General features: G+C 47.0%; 1 protein-coding gene across 37 annotated transcripts in view; it reads right to left on the bottom strand.

Moving 5' to 3' along the window:
* Positions 1-896: 896 nt before the first annotated feature.
* Positions 897-19,063, bottom strand: part of Pkp4 (plakophilin 4) — a 203,592-nt gene continuing 185,425 nt past the window's right edge. For 29 of the 37 annotated variants that reach the window (NM_001427440.1, XM_039106305.2, XM_039106310.2 and 26 more), the window contains 10 exons: positions 18,167-18,284; positions 16,944-17,135; positions 16,603-16,776; positions 13,672-13,822; positions 10,849-11,044; positions 7,669-7,753; positions 7,457-7,574; positions 5,106-5,234; positions 3,471-3,544; positions 897-1,892 (listed from right to left, as the gene is read on the bottom strand). In NM_001427440.1, coding sequence (NP_001414369.1) covers positions 1,647-1,892; positions 3,471-3,544; positions 5,106-5,234; positions 7,457-7,574; positions 7,669-7,753; positions 10,849-11,044; positions 13,672-13,822; positions 16,603-16,776; positions 16,944-17,135; positions 18,167-18,284 — 1,483 coding nt within the window. In that variant the 3' untranslated portion in view covers positions 897-1,646. The remainder of the gene's footprint in view (positions 1,893-3,470; positions 3,545-5,105; positions 5,235-7,456; positions 7,575-7,668; positions 7,754-10,848; positions 11,045-13,671; positions 13,823-16,602; positions 16,777-16,943; positions 17,136-18,166; positions 18,285-19,063) is intronic. The other 8 variants (XM_039106316.2, XM_063283257.1, XM_063283255.1 and 5 more) reach the window with 1 other exon arrangement.

Below are 19,063 nucleotides of genomic sequence, written 5' to 3'. Positions count from 1 at the left end.
TAGGAGGTTTAAAGGGCCTCAGGTCTTCTGCCCAGTTCTCACCACTGGCCCCTTTCTGGCCACATTAGGAGGTCTCATTGGAGGCCCAAGTGAGTTCTTCCCAACTCTTGATCTGCATTAGTTGAAATACAGCTGCCAAAATGGTTGGGCTCTAGAGGCTCCTTTTTCTGACTCTCTTAGGGAACAGCCTTCACTTAAACCCAGATCTCAAGGAGCCAGGTTCAGGAACTTGAGATCAAAGAGGTAAGATGGCCAAAGTCCTGTGTCAGTTCCTCAGGAACATTACCCAGCAGCCTCTGCTGTGGAGATGGTTGTTTCCTCTGTCCAGCCTGGGCATGCAAGAGCACGCATGACTCTGGCAGTTCTCGGGGTGTCCTCTGGAAAGTCTGAAGCTCAGAGAGGCTCACCATTTGTGAGCTTCAGCCATCTTTCTGCCTACACTTGGGCCGGTTTCCACCGGGGAAGCAGTGTTTCTTGGGTCTCTTTCTACAGGCACAACGCTGCAGGAAAACCAGCCATGCCTAGCGCATCTGTGGCTGTCTGTATTCTAGAATGCATGCAGCACAATAATTATTTAGATCAGTTTTGGTTTAAAGCATTGATGCCAAGCAAATGCCCAACCGTTCATGTGTAATTACTGAGTTCTAAAAAATGATGCTGTAAGTGGCCCTTGCCAATGTACTATGGCCAGGATGCCAGATATAATTTCCCTTAGGTGAAAAGAGATGGCTGAGGCAAGGCAAAACCTGTTAAAACTGTTCAGTGTACCAAATACTACTACTACTACTACTACTACTACTACTACTACTACTATTAAATAAAGCAACCCATCTCCCAAGGGATTTAGTAAATCTGTTCCCACACCCCACCTAGAAGAAATGCAAGAGAACACCTTCTCCAGGATGAAATCCCACATTTATTCTTCTTCCATGTGCATAGAAAATGGCAGTGAAGTGTCCTGTGAAAGGGGGGATGAGCATGGCGCTGCTGTCACGCTGGACTTTGTGCTTCCAGAGTTCACTACTCACTGAAAACAGGGCGTCAGAGTGTGTTGTCAACTGTTAACAGTTCCTCAGGCTTCCCGTTTGGGCTTTAAGCTGTCAGTTCTTCAAATCTCTTTTCAAATGACACACTGCATTACAATTGATGGCACTTAACCAATGTGGCATTTCCATATTTACACCAACAGAAGGAATTTTTACAAGACATAATAGCATACAATCTTGACATTTAGTAATAGCAATAAAACATGAAGGGCATCCATTTTATTATTATTTTTTTCTGTACAAACTATCTGAACATAACTTTATTCACATTAAAAAAATCATCTGTCATTTGATTTGACCTACACATACCCCTCTCATCTCACCCACTTCTCAAGCCTCTCAGCACGTCACCCACACCTTCACCACTAGAATCTACAAGTAATTAGATCTAACACCTACACAGAGCGTAGAAAGTCCTCTCCCAAGGGTTTCTTCACTTCCCTGAAAATTCCTCAAAAAAGAAAAAAAAAAAACAAACAAAACCTCTTCACTCATCCCTTCCACTTCACTTTCACGGTCACCATCATCAGCAAGACGGACTCCCCTCAGTCCAAGCAGAGTCAGAAGAAAATCGGCCCTCGGCAGGCAGCCGTCTTGATGCTACACCCAGGAGTCCGGGGACCCAGGGTACTGTTCGGCTCTATAAGAAGGTCGTTTAGTGGAGTAAAAGTCTACGTAATTTGTGGTTGATTTCAGTCCATACTGCGTTGAGTAATCAGTAGAAGCTGGGAAGTGAACTCGGTCATCACCGTAAGGGTCTTCATAGCTGCGAGGAGACTGCAGGTACAGTCTGTAAGCATCCAAGGTCTTCCTGGTGGAGTCATCTTGATAGTACAGCTGTTGGTGCTGCAGATCAGACCGAAAGGGAAACAATGAGAATGCTTTCAACCACACAGTTACAGAACACTGACGTGGGCTTCCAGACTCAGTTTAAAGCACTTTGTGGGATAAGCGGGGAGGAGGCTGTCTCAGGTGCACTCATGTTTACTCACAGCAGGGGTAGGCTCTGAATTAAGTTTACAGGCAAGCTGGCTTTGTTTGCTCAAGTGCTGTCCCCAGGCCTCAGCAGAGTTGGACAAGGTGGCTTTAGCACAGGGAAGTTACGCATGTCATAGATGCATTTGAGGGCTGGGGATTTGGTTTTAGGTATTTCAGACAACTGTAATTATAGGATTGAAGTTTAAAGCATTTACTTCCTGGATTAAGATTTGAAGCCACCACCCAATTTTAAAAGAGATAATGTGATTTGATGAACTCTGCTGTACAGTGCAGTATTAAAGGGTGAGCTATCTCAAGGCAGGAAGATGACAAAATTAGCAGACATGTGAGCAAATGATCCTAGAGTCAAGCCAGTGCTGCCACGTTCCTCTGAAGGAAGCAAAACATCACACGTGAGCAGCCACACAGGGACCCTGGTCCAGCTCCTTCTGCTGTCTTAGCTTTGACCTCACCACGATGCTCTCAAACTATCACAGTTTTTATGCTGTCTGCATCCCCCAGCCCCTGCACTGAGTAAACCATCAACATTTATCACATAGGCACTGGCCTCTCCCTCATTCTAATGTCACGGGTGCCTCGCAGTTAAAAAGCTACTTGACTAACTTTACCTCCTCTTTTAAAGGTAGAGTTAGATTTGTTTTGACTTAAAAAGGCATCAGCTGGGTGTGGAGGTGCAGCCTGTAGTCCTGACTCTCCCCAGGTTCAAAGGGGAGGGCCATGTTAGCTCAAAAGTCAGAGATCAGTGGAGCAACTGTAAAGCCCAATCACCAATCAAAACCACCTCAAAAAAAAAGAGCATGGATTATGAGTCCTGTGGGAGATTCTTTTTTTTCTCTCTCCTATCAAAATAAAGAAGATTATGGTTTAGTGGGTGTGGGTGTGGGTGTCTCAGAACATCCTTATTTGGAAGGACACCGTGCAGTTCTGGCTGGGAAATCCTAGTTGCTTTGTGGTTGAGATGGTGTGGCAGTAAGGTCCTGGTTGGTAGGTCAAGGCCCCCAGGAAGCAGTCTGGGGACTGCAAGCACAAGGCCCTCATTAACGTGGGCAGCAGGCTCCAGGGTGAGGAGGAAGTCTTGGTGATGGAGCACAAAGTGTACAAAGAGCGTTGGGATCAGAGTGGGGGCAGTGCTCACCACACCCAAGATGGAAGCCACTTCATAGGTTAACGGAAAGGGGGTGGGGAGAGTGGGAGAGGGAAACTACTGGATACAGAACATGCCCCAGAGGACTCTCAGAATCTCCGTCAGAGGCATGCAGTCTCAGAAGCACTGATAGAAACCATTTATCTAAACCATGTGCATGGCACCGGGGCTGAGGAGCAAAGGTGGAAACTCCTCAGGCCCTGGATGAGGCCCAGCTCGCACAGCTGGCCCCTCGCTGTGTGCTGCTGGTCAGCCTTCGGTAAACGATGGTACAAACTCACCTGTAGCCGTCTGTTTTGTTCTCTTGCTGGTGAGGAATAGGAACTGATGTATATTGGTGAAGGTTTGCTGGAGCCTGTAAGGAAATATTTTATTAAATTAAAACTAATGCTTATGACACTGGTCCACCAGGTTGTGTGGGTCCTGTCTTCCCTAGTGCCAGCGCAGGCAGAGGGGCAGCAGCCCAGGCCCCTGGGTCAAGCTCTGGTCAGTCTCAGGGATTTCTGCAGTCGGCTTTGAGCAGTAGCACAGCTCCTTGTGCTGAGCTGGGGACTGTCACTCTTCCAGGACCCTGGACCACACACAGTCTGAGTCAGAGAGATGGGAAATGCAGCATTAATGAACCTGGAGCCTCTGGGCAGCCATGATTCACATCCTGGCGACTGACTGGAGAGGGCAGGCTCAGGCATGGTTAAGGCAATGGGGCTACCCAGAGGCACAGTCTTGGGTCTGCCATAGCTAAGCAGGTTGTAAATGAAAAAGAACTTGGTAATTCAGCGGCAAGTGTCCTCCAGAGTCTAGAGCAGACTCCTGATGACATCACTAGTCGCTCGTGGATTACTGCTAAAAGTAGCGAAGGCTTTAATTTTTTTTTTTAAAACAAGGAAAATAAAGCATCCTCCAAGCAAATTGGATTTATTGAAACAAGCAGAGATAAAGGGTGTGTGTTCAAGAGGCCGTTTGTACAACGAAGCCGGCTGCTGCAGACCCGGGGCCGCCTGCATTTCAGCTTTGTGTGTGCTCCCTTCTGCACAGAGCTTGCTGTTTGAAATGTAGCATCTGCAATTTTCTGAGCTATTAATTGCCATGGTAACAATAGTCAATTAGTAAATAGCCCTGTGAAATCACAGATTCAAAGACAACAACAAAACTCAGACCCTCCCCCAGCCGCAGTTAAGCTGCCCACAGCTCTCACTTATTTCTTTTAAATAAATAGGTATTCTCCATCCCCCTTTTTCCTTTTTCTTCCTTCCTTTCTTTCTTTCTTTTTTGAGGAAAAAATATCTTTTCCTTTACAGTAGCTCATGACTTGTTTGGAACCTTTGGAGTAGTTTTAATTCCTAAATCTGGAGAATGGACCAACCAGCTTTTGGGCTGGCAACTTTAAAATATTTTTTCATGCATATCTTTCTGAACAGGATATAAAAGTAGTAACACTACAAAACTATTTTTGTTCTTAAAAGTAATCATATGATATATTCTAAATTCACTCAAGCTCCTTCCCCCACATGTCAATGGAGTAGGTTGTTATCAATCAGTTTGGACTTAGAGGAGCTGGTCTGGAGAGCACATGTAGCTCAGGCAGAGCCACATAGGACCCTCACTTCTGATACACAAGGATCTCTTGCTAGAGTGGGAGGGGGACAAGAGCAAAGGGAATGGCACTTGGGGCAGCCAGACATGATCACCAGACCTAGCCCTCTCTTTAATTTGGGGTCATTGTATAACTATATTAGCTTGATTTATTTAAAACCAAGCAGAGAGGGCAACAATCCAACAGCAGCAGAGAAGGGACCAGGTGGTTTGCTGCTGGGACCGAGTTGACATAAGCACAGGCTTGTTCCCAGGACGCTGGCTGAGCACCCAGAGAGGTGACTCCTTCAGGTATCAGATCACACACCCAACTGGCGTCTTACCAGGGTACAGGCCTTTATGTGTGGTGTCCCCTTGGCTATTGTAATACTGCATAGGTGGCTGGGTCCTATCGTATTCAGAGCGAGGCTCTCTGATTCCTAACAGTGCTGGTGAGGAGGAGGTGCTGCCAACTGAAGGGAGAGGCAAAGGAAGGAGAGGGAAGAGAGAAATCAGAGTGTCAGCAAATCTGGAAAGTGCTCCAGGAAAACAAAGGCTATTTATTAGTAATGCCACAGGAAAACTGTCTCTTAGAGGTGCTGAGGACAAAGAGCAGTCAGACCCAGAGGACCATGAACACACCCTACATTCCCATCCCAGCAAGGGTGACACCTGGACCCACACCCAAGCTGCAGCACAGCAGGGACGCAGGGATTCCACCCACCCTTGGAAACCGACTGGAGTAATGTAGGAGCCACACAAGAGTTACTTCTATTTTGTGGTCACAGTTTACCTGCTTATAAACTACCGCCATTGTTTATGTACAGATGTTTGGTAGCAGGTTTTACAGTGTATTTTAATTTCTGATCTAGTGTGTCTAGAAGTACCCAGTCCATAACATTTATGCTTCTCTTTATGGTAGTCTATTGTCAGGAGACCATGGGAACCCAGTGGCCTCGGTGGCTTCTGATCCTAGTCTCCTGGGCCATACGTCTGACAATGATTAGCCATGACTAGCCATCTACTCATGGGTCACCTTTTGGATAATTTTTTTTAATTTGGCCAGGAAGGTAACGTGAGGTTTTTGTAATCCTCCTCACCATCACCGTCACCATCATCGGCCATATCTTTACCCAATTCATGTGAAAGCAGTGGCTCTCCAGCCGTGGCCTCTCTGCTCTGCACAGCTAAGCCTTCTGAGGGCAGGCCCTGGGAAGGCAGTTCTTTTCCTGAGCTGTTGGGTGAGTCATGTGTCTGCTCCTTCAGCTCACTTTTGGGAAGATGGCAGGACAGAAGAGAGCTGCTTCCCTTTGTGAAGAAGACAGTAACGAGGCAGCAGACATGATACAGACACAGCCCTCATCAGGGCTGAGAGATGGTGGTCAGCCCCTAGACAGCTGGCAGACAGGCGTGACACACGTCTTCCCTCTAAATAGAACACAGAGGGCTACCTAGGGACCAGGGTGGGGCCATTAGCACTTCTGCTGAGGTCCCAGTGGCAAATCCATCGCACAGTAGCTGTGTGCTGATCTGTTTGAAATGATCCTGTCCTTGCACTGAAGGCCCGTCTGTGTCTGGCAGCCACCGCTCCTGTTTCCCCTGACATCCCTATCCCTAAGTCCTGGAGTGTGCTGAGTATTTTCATAAGAGAACGGTATGAGGACTTGTCCAAAACCAAGCAGAATTCTCAGTGAGTAAAACAGCTTCTAATTTTAAAAAGAAATCACCAAATAAAGCAAACAACAGGGGAGCCCAGCACAGCCACAGCCACCCAGCCGAGAGCCCAGGCATTAGTCTTTTTGTCCACATTTATCCACATGAGCAATAGGACTGTCAGAAGCAGCACAGCCGTCTACAACAGATAATATATGTGTCAGAACGTGTGATTTAAAGCCAAATCAAAGTAAGAAGCGTCATTTTTCCTGCTTCATCCAGGTAAGAATGACATTTTCAGGACTGTTTGACGGGGCAGTGTAGGTGAAACGCTCAGCTGGGCTCTACAGATGAGTGGGTGCGACAGTTGCCAGGAGTCCAAGGAACTTTCTGGAAGGCTACATCAGGAGGTGGGGGTGGCTGGCTGGGCGGTGTAAAGGTGGGGGGTGTGTCTGTAAAGCAGCCAGGGCCCTGGGAGGTGCCGCTGCAAGCTCCAATGACTTGTGTCCTAGGAGCCTGTTCCTAACAAGTTTCCCCAAGAAAACTAAAACCAAAAGCAAGCAAAACTCTACCCAAAGCAAAAACAGCAGCAGCAATAACTCTACTTAGGAGACCTAAAACGTATGCAAAGCTGGCAGAGAGCAGAGACATTCCTAGTCAGGCAGTGCATCCTCCTAGACTCTGCAGCAGGTTACTGTCCAGTTGGTCAGAGCAGATGCCAGGGCCCCTCCCCTAGTGTGGTGAAGCAGCATCCCAGTGTGGGGACAGCCCTGGAGTTTGTTTAAAGCTGCGTTACCTTTCCAAATGGAAGAAAGTTACAACGCTTGAGTGCGACTCTCAAAGCAAGCTCTCAGGGAGATGGGTGGAGCTGAAGTGACTTAACGTGCTCATGCTCAGTCACCCCTCGCCCTGCGGCCCTCTGTTCCTTGCTTCCCTCCCTCCCTCCCTCCCTCCCTCCCTCCCTCCCTTCCGTGTGTGTGTGTGTCTGTGTGTGTGTGTGTGTCTGAGTGTTCAATCGTTTGTCATACAAATGCCCACTGACCTGACTGAATGACGGGTGACATCTGTTGGTTGGTGGTGGACAGAGAAGGGTGTGATTTGAATCGGTCTCGCTCTAGCGTGGACACAGGTGTAATAAAATGGTTCTGATTCCACCCATCCTGTGGAGTAAAAAAAGAAACAGCTCAAAATGAAAGACAGCATTGCATTGCCATTAGGGATGCTCTTCGAGCTACAGGTACTCTTGGATGTTACCTTTTTGTAAATGCTCCGGAGGTCCCGATACTGCCACAATGTATTCAAGACCTGGGCTGCCGCCTTCACCACTTTCAGAGAGGATCTAGGGAGAGATGCGGTTTTTAGCATGGTCACTCACTCTGAGAGAGTCAGGCTGCAAAGCAGAAGGGTGGAGGCCACTAGACTCTGGGCAGAAGGCAGAATCCCGGGAAAGGCGAGGGTGTCCTCTCACCTTTGCAGCACATCGGAAGCCCCTGAAGCTCACACCCACAATTTCTCCCATCCCATCTCTTTGTAAACCCAGTCTCTGTATGGCTGTGGTATCCAATGGTCAGGCCTCAACCTCATCCTACCTGAGGAGGAAGGGGCCTCCGACTCCAGCCTACCTCTCGTCATCTCCTTTCACTTGGATTCTGAGTTACCACATGCTCCTGGGTTCTGGGTTTATTTTGGGGTCCTCATCTGCCTGACACCTGTCAACCTTCACTTCTATAAATGAGCCATTTAGATGCGGCTGACTCCCATGTGTATTTTTCCAGCTTGAGTGTTGGCCCTGCAGCCAGCCTGCAACACACACACACACACACACACACACACTCTCTCTCTCTCTCTCTCTCTCTCTCTCTCTCACTGGATGTCTAATAGTTATCCCCAAGCACTCAAGTCCAGAGCAAACTTGTGGTGGTCTCCTGCAAGCTTTCCTGCCTGGGTATGGCTTCTTTTGACAACCACTTTGGAGTCATTCACAATACTCTCTTCTCCTGCCGCTCACTTATCAGTAAGACTTGTTGAATTGCTTTTCAACCCTGTCAGCAGTGCTGCTGATGTCACTGCAGCCGCTGTAGCCTAGTCTTTAGTGTGTGTGTTAGATGAGGCTGTGCTTACCCTTCTACAAGGGAAACTGACCATGCTACCCCTGCTCACTGCTCTCCAGAGGCTCTGGTTCCATTCAGAGACTGAGACAACCGACCACACCCCCCCACCGCCCCCTTCCCACTGTCAGCAGACCTTTCCCGTCCCTTCTCTCCCTGACATGCTTGCTGCCTTCTCTGATTTTGTCGTTTGTGCTTGTCAGTACCATCTGCCAAGCTCTGTTGCTGTTACTCATTGGGTGCCTCATCTGCCTCGGCCCTGGAGTGCCGTTTTGTGCCCAGCACTGGAACAGCATGGGGACATCCAGACGGGGGGAGACGAGGATGTACAGTACAGGGAAACCAAACACAACCTGATTTGCTTTAAGACCTTTTCTTTCTTTTCCTTTTTAAAAAGGATTTATTTTTATTTATGTGTATGAGTGTTTTGCATGTATGTATGTATGTATGTATGTATGTATGTATGTGTACCATGTGTTCTTAGAGCCCAGAAGAGGGAGCTGATTCCCTGGAACTGGAGTTATGGGTAGTTTTGAGCCTGCTGTGGGTCCTGGGGCCCAGGACCTCGGCAGGAGCCGCGAGTGCTCTTAACTGCTATCTTTCCAGCCCTGCCTGGTCCAAGCTGCCCCGTGTCATTTGCTTTCAACCAGGGATTAGACTTATATACATATTTATTGGTATATCAAGTACGCTTGCCTTTCTACAAGCACAGGCTACTTGGTGAACTTCTAAGAGTATGTAAGGTGATCATATGACTCTGTGTGTGTGTGTGTGTGTGTGTGTGTGTGTGTGTGTGTATGTGTGTGTGTGTGTTGGAAGAAGCCAGTGGAATGGGATCTTAACTTCCTGAGGAGAAGTTTCATTTTCTTAACAGAAAAGGCAGGGCAGGTGGCTTATTCTTGTAATCCTAGAACTCAGAAGACTGAGGTGGGGGATTGCTATGATTTTGAGACCTGGGCTACACAGGCAGCCTGGGCTACAGGATGGGGCCTTATTTGAAAGAGAAAAAAGTAATCAAAACAAACAAACAAACAAACAAACAAACATAGTACATGCATCTGCTACTAATGAAAATCTAAAAATGCAAGAAATAAAAAGGCTGACGGGCAATACTGTCTATGCTGACGGATGGGGCTTCCTGTGGGTAAGGCAATGGCTTTCTGAACCGTTTCTGTATTTTAAGAATTCCTTCAGATGTATTAACTGGAAAGACTTGAAGAGCTGTAATGTGAATCTCAGTACTGCCATTCAGCTAATTAATAAATTGTCCCTGTGCGTGTGCCAGGCCAAGCTTTTGTTGTTAAGGATACAACAGCAGATAAGAGGACAAAGTCCTAGGCACTACATGAGATGGTAGAAGGTGACTCAAACACAGTCGGTGCCAGGGGGAATGTAGTGGGAATGGTGGGTGCGCGCGCGAGTGTGTGTGCGCGAGTGTGTGTGCGTGCACGCGTGTTCGAAGAGTGCTGCTAACCTTACGGTTTGAGGAAGACACTTGGCATTCCCAGTTTCGTCTCTCTGATCTGACACTAAGACAGATTTAGTCACAGCTACAGCCCCACAAACAGAAACCTCTATTTTGTTACGATTCGTTCTGCCCACTTGTGCTGCTTCATCTGTTTCTGTCATCCAAAAGCAAAGGGAGATGTGTGACCGAGCCTCTGCAGAGCACGCTCATGCCGCGTGCTGGTTTCCATGCTTTCTGGGCATGTGGCAGCAGAATCAATCTCAAGTGAGGATTTAAAGAGACATTCTTGTAGAACAGGCTGCAGGCTTGGAACAGAACCCAAGGTGCGAAGGCAGCAGTGCCCCTAAAACTGTCCCCACCCTGGTGCTTTGGTTTTTCGAGGTGCAGGCATGAACAAACGTAGCTTTAGAGATGGCTACAGCCTGGGCATCTGGGCCTCCCAATTCCTCAGTACAAGTCCTAACTCTCAAGGGACAGTGCTGGGAGGCCCAGCCTTTGAGAAGTCGCCTGAGAGACTCTTCCAGTGAGAGCAAAGGTCACTCTCTATAAGACTGGAAAGGGACTTACACCAGACATAAAATCTGTTGGGGCCTTGATCCTGGATTTCATAGGAGCCAGAGTTGTGGGAAATCAACTTCTATTGTTCGTAAACTCCCTAGCCCACAGCATTTTGTTACAGCAACCTCAGAGGATAGAGTGGAGGAGTGAGGCACACTATAATAAAGGAAACACCAGCACTTGACAGAAAGCACCCCTACCATTAGAAGTCTTATAACATGTGAGAAATACAGAAATAAATCCTCGAATCAAGCGTGGCTCCTGTACAAGGACCCCTGGGACCCAGGAGCTCACACTTGCCTGTCTCCTCTGCCTTTGGTTATGTTCACCAGCTTCTCTATACCTCCCGAGTCAGCCAGAGCTTTGGCGTTCTCCATGTTTTTGCTGGTGACCTCATGCAGAGCACAGCAGATGGCTGCCACAGTCTCATCGGACAGGATGCTGGGGCCGTTGCCACCGGGAAGCCTGTTGACCAGGTCTCGCATGGCGTATTTACCTGCCAGGTACACAAGACTAGGGTTAGCTTTTCATAGGCATCAGCTTCTTATTACTGTTGTTGAAAATCCTGATAATTTTAAGGCTATAGGAAACCAAAACTTCAAAAGAGACACGGACATGGGAAAAAATATTCAAAGCCCACAGCAAAGAATAAAAGCACACACGTGACCTTGAGGGAAAGTTAGCATTACTATCAAGTCACTTCAAGAAAGGACTCCTCTATAAAACATTACTGTCACTTGCTGAAGGAAGTGTAAATCAGTGTATAGAAGTGTTCAGGAGTCGACTGGCTGTGGTGCCCTGCTCTCCAGTAATGGCTGTAATGAAGGCTTCAGGCAGAAATGATATTCTTAATCCCAATGTATCAAAATGCAATTTCTGCTCCAAGCTTTTCAAAAATCTTATCTCTGAATCTGGACCAACTAAGGTTGCCAAAAATACTTTTCATTAAATCTTTCTGGGTCTGGTCTGTCGAGTCACCTGAGAACAGTCTGCCACTTGAACAAAGCTGAGGGTTGTACTGGCTGCTCTGTTATGAGCAGTTAACCATAGTTTCCTCAAAAGACACAAGGAAAAAATTCCTATCGAAATTGCAGGTACATTATCTCCTGAGGCAACAGTAATAGCAATGAGGCTCGGGCGGAGACGGCTGAGGCAGGCTCAGCAAGGGCAGTAATTCTTAATAAACACTCAACTTCCCTTACTACTCTCCACCAGGTCATCTCTAGTTTTTCCCATTTCAGTTACCAACTGACTATGTGGGATAAATGCACTACAAACTAAAGAAACTAAGGCTGAAGTAAATGTTTTCTTAGGCCTCGCTATCCAGGTTTCCATCAAACCAGGGTTTCTATGCAGCAGTAGCTGTGTGTCTATCACAGGCAAAGCTTGGTTAGAGCAGAGGCGGCTGAGTGGGAAACTGGCGGTGCTGGACGCCTACAGGATAAATGTGGTTCCCGGGCTTGGTGAGAAGTCACCACTGGAGAGTCCGAACGCTCAAAAACGGCCAGAATGTACAATAACACGTGACTAGTCATGTGCTTTAGCAGTAGAAACATTCTGAGTATTTATCTTTTCAGAAGAAATCCAGAGTACGGATCTAACTTCAAGTCTCAATGGAACTGCTCTAAAGGAAGGATGGAAGCTGGGCAGGGGCTGGGCCACAGAGAGGCTCCGAGAGACTCCCTTTCTGGAGGGCTGATCTGCCCCAAAGGAAAGGAAGTATTCATCTGGACAATAATAATTGAAAGTGGCATTCCTGCCAGCCACGGTGTAATGGCCTTACCTGCGAGTCATATTATTCCATTTAATGTTTACTCATTTAGTGGTGGGGCTAGGCTTGACCCGAGGGCCTTGTGAGTGCTACATAAGCAGTCCACCATGAAGCTACACTGTAGCTCTCCTTTTATCTTGTGATGGGTCTCACTTCTGCAGACTGACTTGAACCTGCTCTGTAGGCCAGGGTGGCTTTGAACTCGTCGCCTTTCTGCTTCAGCCTCCTAAGTAGTTATGATCACTGGCTGGCTCCACCAGCCAGGATCACAGCTAACCTTAAGGATAAATAATACTCTTACTCTCGCTAATGTTTTCTCTTACCCGCATCCTCTTTCTATTACTTTATTGTGTTTTAATACAATTGTATTAATATGCATATATGTAATTATACTTTAATATAAGTTGGGTCTAAATCCATAAAAAATCATGTGTCCCCACATCCCCAGCCAGGGGTCTGGAATGGAGCATTGGTGGATGTAGGGTACTGTCCTCATTTCTTCTTACTTCCTCTAACAGTGAGCCTCATGGCATTTCTTTCAGAAGCTGGCGAGAGCTCTGATTTCCACCCAGAAGCAGGAACTGAGCAGAGTCGGGTACACAGGACGCTCTGGGTTATGAGCTCAATGAGCAGCAGGTTCAGGAAAGAGGTTCCAGCCCATGGAGTGCCCCCCTCTTCCTGTTACCACCAAACTGGGATAGGGCCATGCCTGGAGACCAGCAGGCTGCACATGGTCTCATTCTTGGCTCTGTGTATGTGATGGTGTACTGACTCTCTGTCACACAGGAGCAAAGGCTAAAACATTGTGTCTGCGTGGCCTCGTCCTTCCTTACCTCACCCACACCCTAACCCTGTCTTGTGATGGAAATAATCGACAGTGGTTTGTCCGTCACTGGGGTGAGTGTTTACACAGACCTGCGAGAGAGAGCGCTATAGTGTTCATATGGTTTCTTTTTGTTACGTAGAAGATGACAGTATTGGTGAATTAGCAGACATCAGCACAAATACTGGAAAAGGGAATGAATATTTTTTCTTGCTCTTGCTGCTCAGGATATAACTTCTCTTAGGGAATGGAGACACCCATTTCATCATCTCGCAGTGCTGTTATGCACACCTGAGATCACTGGAGAACTCAGGCTTTTCTGGAAATTTACCTTCTCAGGTCAGTGTTCAGTTACTGAGCCCGCCTCGTGTTGAAGAAGAACAGTCGAAGAGCAGGGAACAAAATGTGCAAAGAAATGGGGAGCAGGCTCGGCTGTAGAGACTCTTAAATGTCAGGCACTAATAAATCCAGAGTTTTCTAATTGTCACAGTTGCTTCTCCTGCAGCTTTACTCTGTCACTAGTACACACCTATGAGCTCCTTGTTGCGAACGTCCAGCGCCATGTTCCTCAAGGCAGTGGCCACAGAAGAGACGACTCTGTCATTATCCATCCTTAGAAGCTCAACAAGGATAGGAAGCCCTTTTTCCTTCCGGACAGCTGCCCGGATATATGCTGCAAACTGGTGAGCAAAATAAGGCCTTAGTGAGTAAAAAGTAGTTTCATTCTCATGTGCTTCTGCAATCTACAGAGATAAACTAATAAATTAATGTTTTCTGTCCAGGGGAGATTAAATCAGTGGTGCCACCATTTGGGAGATAGATAGGCAGGGATGGCGGATTTAAAAAGAAATCCCTCAAAGCCTGAAGACCTCAAACCACCATCTGTCGGATTTCTGTGCAGGACACAGAAGGGAGTGATTACTCTTCCTCTCAGATATACAAACATGATTAAGGAAGGAGCCTGTTTTCTTCCCAGTTGGCCCCACGTTGGGTCCAGAGGCTAGAAGGAGGACGGCAGGACAGACTCTGCATACATTAGAGGGAGCCTGGCTCCACTGGGTTACTTATTTTTTTTGCGCACACAGCAACAATATTGAGAGTTTGGTAACTTGTCAAAAACCTGCTGAAAAAATTCCTTTACTTGGAAGAAAGGGAATTCTCCACAGACACAAGGCATGATAATTTATACCCACAGCAAAAGCATGCTTGGATGCAAAATACAATCTCAGTCAACATTAGCTGGTTACGCTCTGTGTGCCACGTGAACTGGAAAGCAACACTGAGTTATTACTGAAGAAACAACAACAAAGTAATGTTACAGAATAAAGCAGGATAATCAAAGAAACTGCTCAACTAACATCTGATATTTTCCTATTGTGGACAAAGCACAAGGACAGAGATCCTTCAGCTCATGAGGTCAGAGATCTATTAGCTCATGAGGACAGAGATCCATTAGCTCAAGAGGACAGAGATCCACTAGCTCTCTGAGATTACTGTTAATATTAAAATATGTGACTGACTGCCCAGTTTCTTGAATTCTACAGGAGATTATTTTAATAATATACTTAAGAGGAAAAATATGCCTTTTAAATATCCAATTAACATTCATTGTATGAAATGATAGCTTTTAACTTCCAAATCAAATGAAATCTACAGGGAAGAAATGTAGTACAAGGCTCACTACTGCAGAAAGCACTGGGAAGTGTGATCAGCTTCCCGAAACTGCAGGACTCCTGGCTTCCTATTTCCCTGTAGACTACCGGGCCAGCCCAATAATCCTTTTCCCACACAGCAGCCCATACATCTCATATACATAAGAAATATATTTCTTTTTTTAAATTATGTGTATCTGTGTATGTACATGTGAGCACCCAAAGTGGCCAGGGGGCATCAGATTCCCTGGAGCTTCAGCTAGAGGCAGCTGTGGGCCGTCTGATGTGGTGTAGGAAACCAGACTTCTGCCCTCCTCAAGGACAGCAAGCTTTCTTAAGTGCTGAGCCATCTCTTCAGCCCCAAGGGCCTGAGAATTTGAGTGACTACTTTTGATATTGAGAATTACTTAAATACAATGTTTGTATTTTACATAAGCTTCCTGATCCCAGGATTTGAATTCTACAAAATTCAATCACATGTGTCTTATTACAATTTTGATCACCAGGTGATTCTTTGGCTATAAAACAAATACTTATATGCCAGGAGCTATCTTCAGTCTTTGTCATTTATTATTTCGCTCAGTGCTCTCAACCACCTGGGTACAATATTCATTTCATCCCACAGATGAAGTTGCTGAGGTCAGGGCTCCTCCATGTCGGCTCACGGGAGCTGGGATTCTTGAGAGTTTAGTCAGCCTTAGTTAAGCCATCAGCACTTTAGAAATAGTAAATGCATAACCACACTGGCTAAGGGAGCACCAGACCCAAGTACCAGTCTGTGTCAACTGTCAGTCACCTGAATGAATACGCACATCTGTGCCTCCTAACAGTTCAGTCATGGAGAACTGAGTCTCACAGAGCCTTATGTCGGGCAGAGTGGGATGAGGAGCCCAAACCAGAATTAGTCACCCTTTACCATGCATTTGTCAGAAAGTTTCTAGTGACTGACACTGTACCACACAAGGACTGCCTGAGAAAGGAAAGACAGCATCTAAAGTTTTAAGAAATGTTTCAGACTGTGGTAAGGATAGGAAATCATCTACATGTCCACAAGGTTGCCCATGTATAAGAAGACAGACTTTCTATGCTTTGGAGGAGCTCAAGAAAAGTAGGCACTCCTGCGAGCACTGCCTGACCTCAGCTTTTGGAACCAGGTCCCCCATCTTTTCTTACTATGATGTGGCACTGGATCCTCCTGGGAAGGAAGCCCAGCCTCTAGATTTTTATTACTCCCCTCCCACCCCCCGTCAAGCCACAGAAGTGCTCCAACAGTGTCCGCACCAGCTTATCTTTGTTACTCATCTGCTGAAAAACCTCAGTGCTCCCTGTCTGTGGGTCAGGCCTTATTCCTGAATGGCAGCAAACAGTTTTGGATGTGATGGCCAGCTCCAAGGCAGCCGCTCTGTCAGGTCCTGTCTGCTTGGCTTCACCTGTTCCCTACTGTCCGTTTTATTTACCCATCACTCCTCTCCACCCTGGCCTCAGACCCTGCTGGCTGAGCTTGGCTCTTCCTGCAGGAGGCCTTCAATTCCTCTCTCCCCTATTTCCCTGCCAGGCCACCCAGGAAGTCAGTTTTTAGGATCACCCAGAATGGACCAGCGGAGACTATAACATTTGCTCATCAGATTCTCAGGGGAGGGACTCTGTCATATTCATTTTAAATGCTCAGAGTGGCATCTTGTCTCTTCCCCAGACAGCCTAAGTCCCTTTTAGGAACAAACTCTACAAACAAGTGTGTCCTTTCTACCTCTGAGGCTGACTTGACCACAAAGACAGAAAGAAATGTGTACAAGGAGGAAACATCCTACCTTCCAGTTGCCAGCAGAGAGGTTCTGGAGAGATCCGGCAGAGCCTTCCAAGGTGGCTGGGTTGGAACTTTCTGCTAAAAGAGTCAGATACGGTTTTACCACTGACGGGTGCCAGAGCATCTCGACTCCTTTGGGGGACTTGGACAGTCCAGGGATAGGCCCGACTCCATCCCACTGAAAGACAAATGGCACAGGCTGAGTGGAAAGGAAACAGGTAAGCCCTCTGGCTTCTGGCATGCATTTTGCTGGACTGGGTTTTTAGCTAATTGGGACAGTCTTTTCTGCCAATTGCAGCTTCTCACTTCTAACAAGTAAGACCAGAGAGAAAAGGAAATGCTAACTTGATCTTCTTGTGGCGTTCTCTTTTTCTTCTTCTTCTTCTTCCCCCAGCAGCTTGGTTCCGAGTCTTTGCTGGGAGACTCTTTTCCTAGTAAGTCATCTAGTTCATTCAGTCCGAGCAGCCGGGCCTGAGGGACTTCTAGTTCCAGCCGGTATGATAGGTTCCTCAGGGTACACACGCAGTTCTCCACTGTCTGAAACCCAACAGTGTGTAATTAAAAATGTCATATGAGATGCCTCGGCACTGCACACACTAACAGGAAATAAATGGAGAGTGTGAAGGAAATACTGCTGATTTAGACCGTGACAGTCTAAGGGGAGAAGCAGACTCTTCAGTCTTGTGGGTCAGAGTGCAGCTGTGAAGTATGGATTGATTGTCTTTATGCTAAGATACACCGGGCATGCTCAGTGCTACACAGCACTTCCTCCTCCCTTCCCGGAAGCAGTTCTATCACCAGGTTTGACCTCTGCTGCCCCTCTGTTTCCTATCTCCACTAATCTCTTTTTGTTGACATTTTGTCTTTTGCACCTGTTTTTCTGTACTTTAAATCTTTAATTGGGGGCCAACTGTCATTCCAACTCACATGTCTAAAGTCACCATTAGGGTTGGCCCACCTGGCAAGTCCTCCTTCCCAACTTGCTTGTCTCTCTCAGTGTCATCTGCAGGTCTTCTTGTTTAATGAGGCTCAACTAAAAACTTGGCTGTTTCTTTTGAACCTCCTCCCCCACCCCCGACTCATTATTCTTTTCTCTCTCAGACTCATCTTTGTAACCCAAGAACCCAATGGCTTCTTCTAGCCCAGCCCAGCCCAACACCACACAGACATACATCTTAGGACTCCTGATATTCTAGCTTGGTCTTCCTGTCTTTCCCAGCCCCTGGGGCAGAATTTGCTAGAGTGTCACAAGAGTAAATAGGAGGGCATGGTGGGGCTGGGGTGTGTCTGTCGCTAAGAGTAGGAAGAGAGCATGGGGCTGATACCTGGAAACCATGTGTGAAATCCTGGACCCATGTGAGGTCCTTCATGTCACCATGTTCCCATGGTTCCAGGCCTGTTAAGTTGCTACATTATCCCCAACGTGTCACGGTTAGGGAGCCTCATCCTATGATGGGTGAGCAGCTCCAGGCTGCAGAATTTCAGAGACGACACGTGAGATGGCATGTGAGTAGGTAGGCAGCTGCTGTCACGGCAGCCGGGAGCGTGGGTAGCGGGAAGGCACTGACCTTGCTGTCGTAGTCAGAAGTGTTCACACACGTGTGGATCACATACAACAATGAGTCTACCAGCCCCTCACAGGACCGCATTTGCTTGCGGGCTTCCTCCCCGGCAGAGCTGAGGTTCCTGGATGGACAGAAACAGGTGGAGCTGCAGAGGCGACAACTTCCCCTTCAGCCTCGAAGCCTAACTAATGATCCTTGAGAATGGCAGCAGAGAGCAGCCACTGAAAGGTGACTTGGGATGTACCACACACTGCCACTCTACCCTTTGTTCACTGAGCTAGCCCATTCCCTTAACATGACTAGTCACTCGCTCCCCTGAACCCTAGCCTTCAGATAAGTAGCTTCCATGGTGGTTCATATATAGGCTGTGATGGTAATTCTTGGTTGTCAACTTGACTACATCTGGAATTATTAAAAGCCAAATCGCCGGGCACGCCTGTGAGGGATTTTGTCTTGATTAATCTGGACTTTGAGGTGAGAAAGTCCAGAAGGTGACGCCCTTTAATCTAGGCCACACCTGCTGGCAGCCTGTGTAACAGACACAGAAGGAGGAGGCTCTCTGTCTCTGCCTGCTTGTTCTTACTCTTGCTAGCAGTCCTTTGCTGGCATTAGGAGCTTAGTTCTTTGGGAATCTAGCTACACTAAAGAGCATCTGAGACATCCAGCCTCATGAACTAAACAACTACTGGATTCTATAATTATAGTAAATTCTAATAAATCCCACATATGAGTATGTTTTTATATATATTATAGATACCGTATATTATAGATATCACATACATACATACACACACACACACACACACACACACACACACACACACACACAAACACACTCACTCATCCATTCTATACGCTCTGTTTTTTGAGAGAACCCTGACTAATACATAGACTTTAATT

This window comes from Rattus norvegicus, chromosome 3 (assembly GCF_036323735.1).
Source record: "Rattus norvegicus strain BN/NHsdMcwi chromosome 3, GRCr8, whole genome shotgun sequence".
NCBI lineage: Eukaryota > Metazoa > Chordata > Mammalia > Rodentia > Muridae > Rattus > Rattus norvegicus.
The sequence above is the reverse complement of the archived record's forward strand: the minus strand, read 5'-3'. Positions and strand labels throughout refer to the sequence as shown.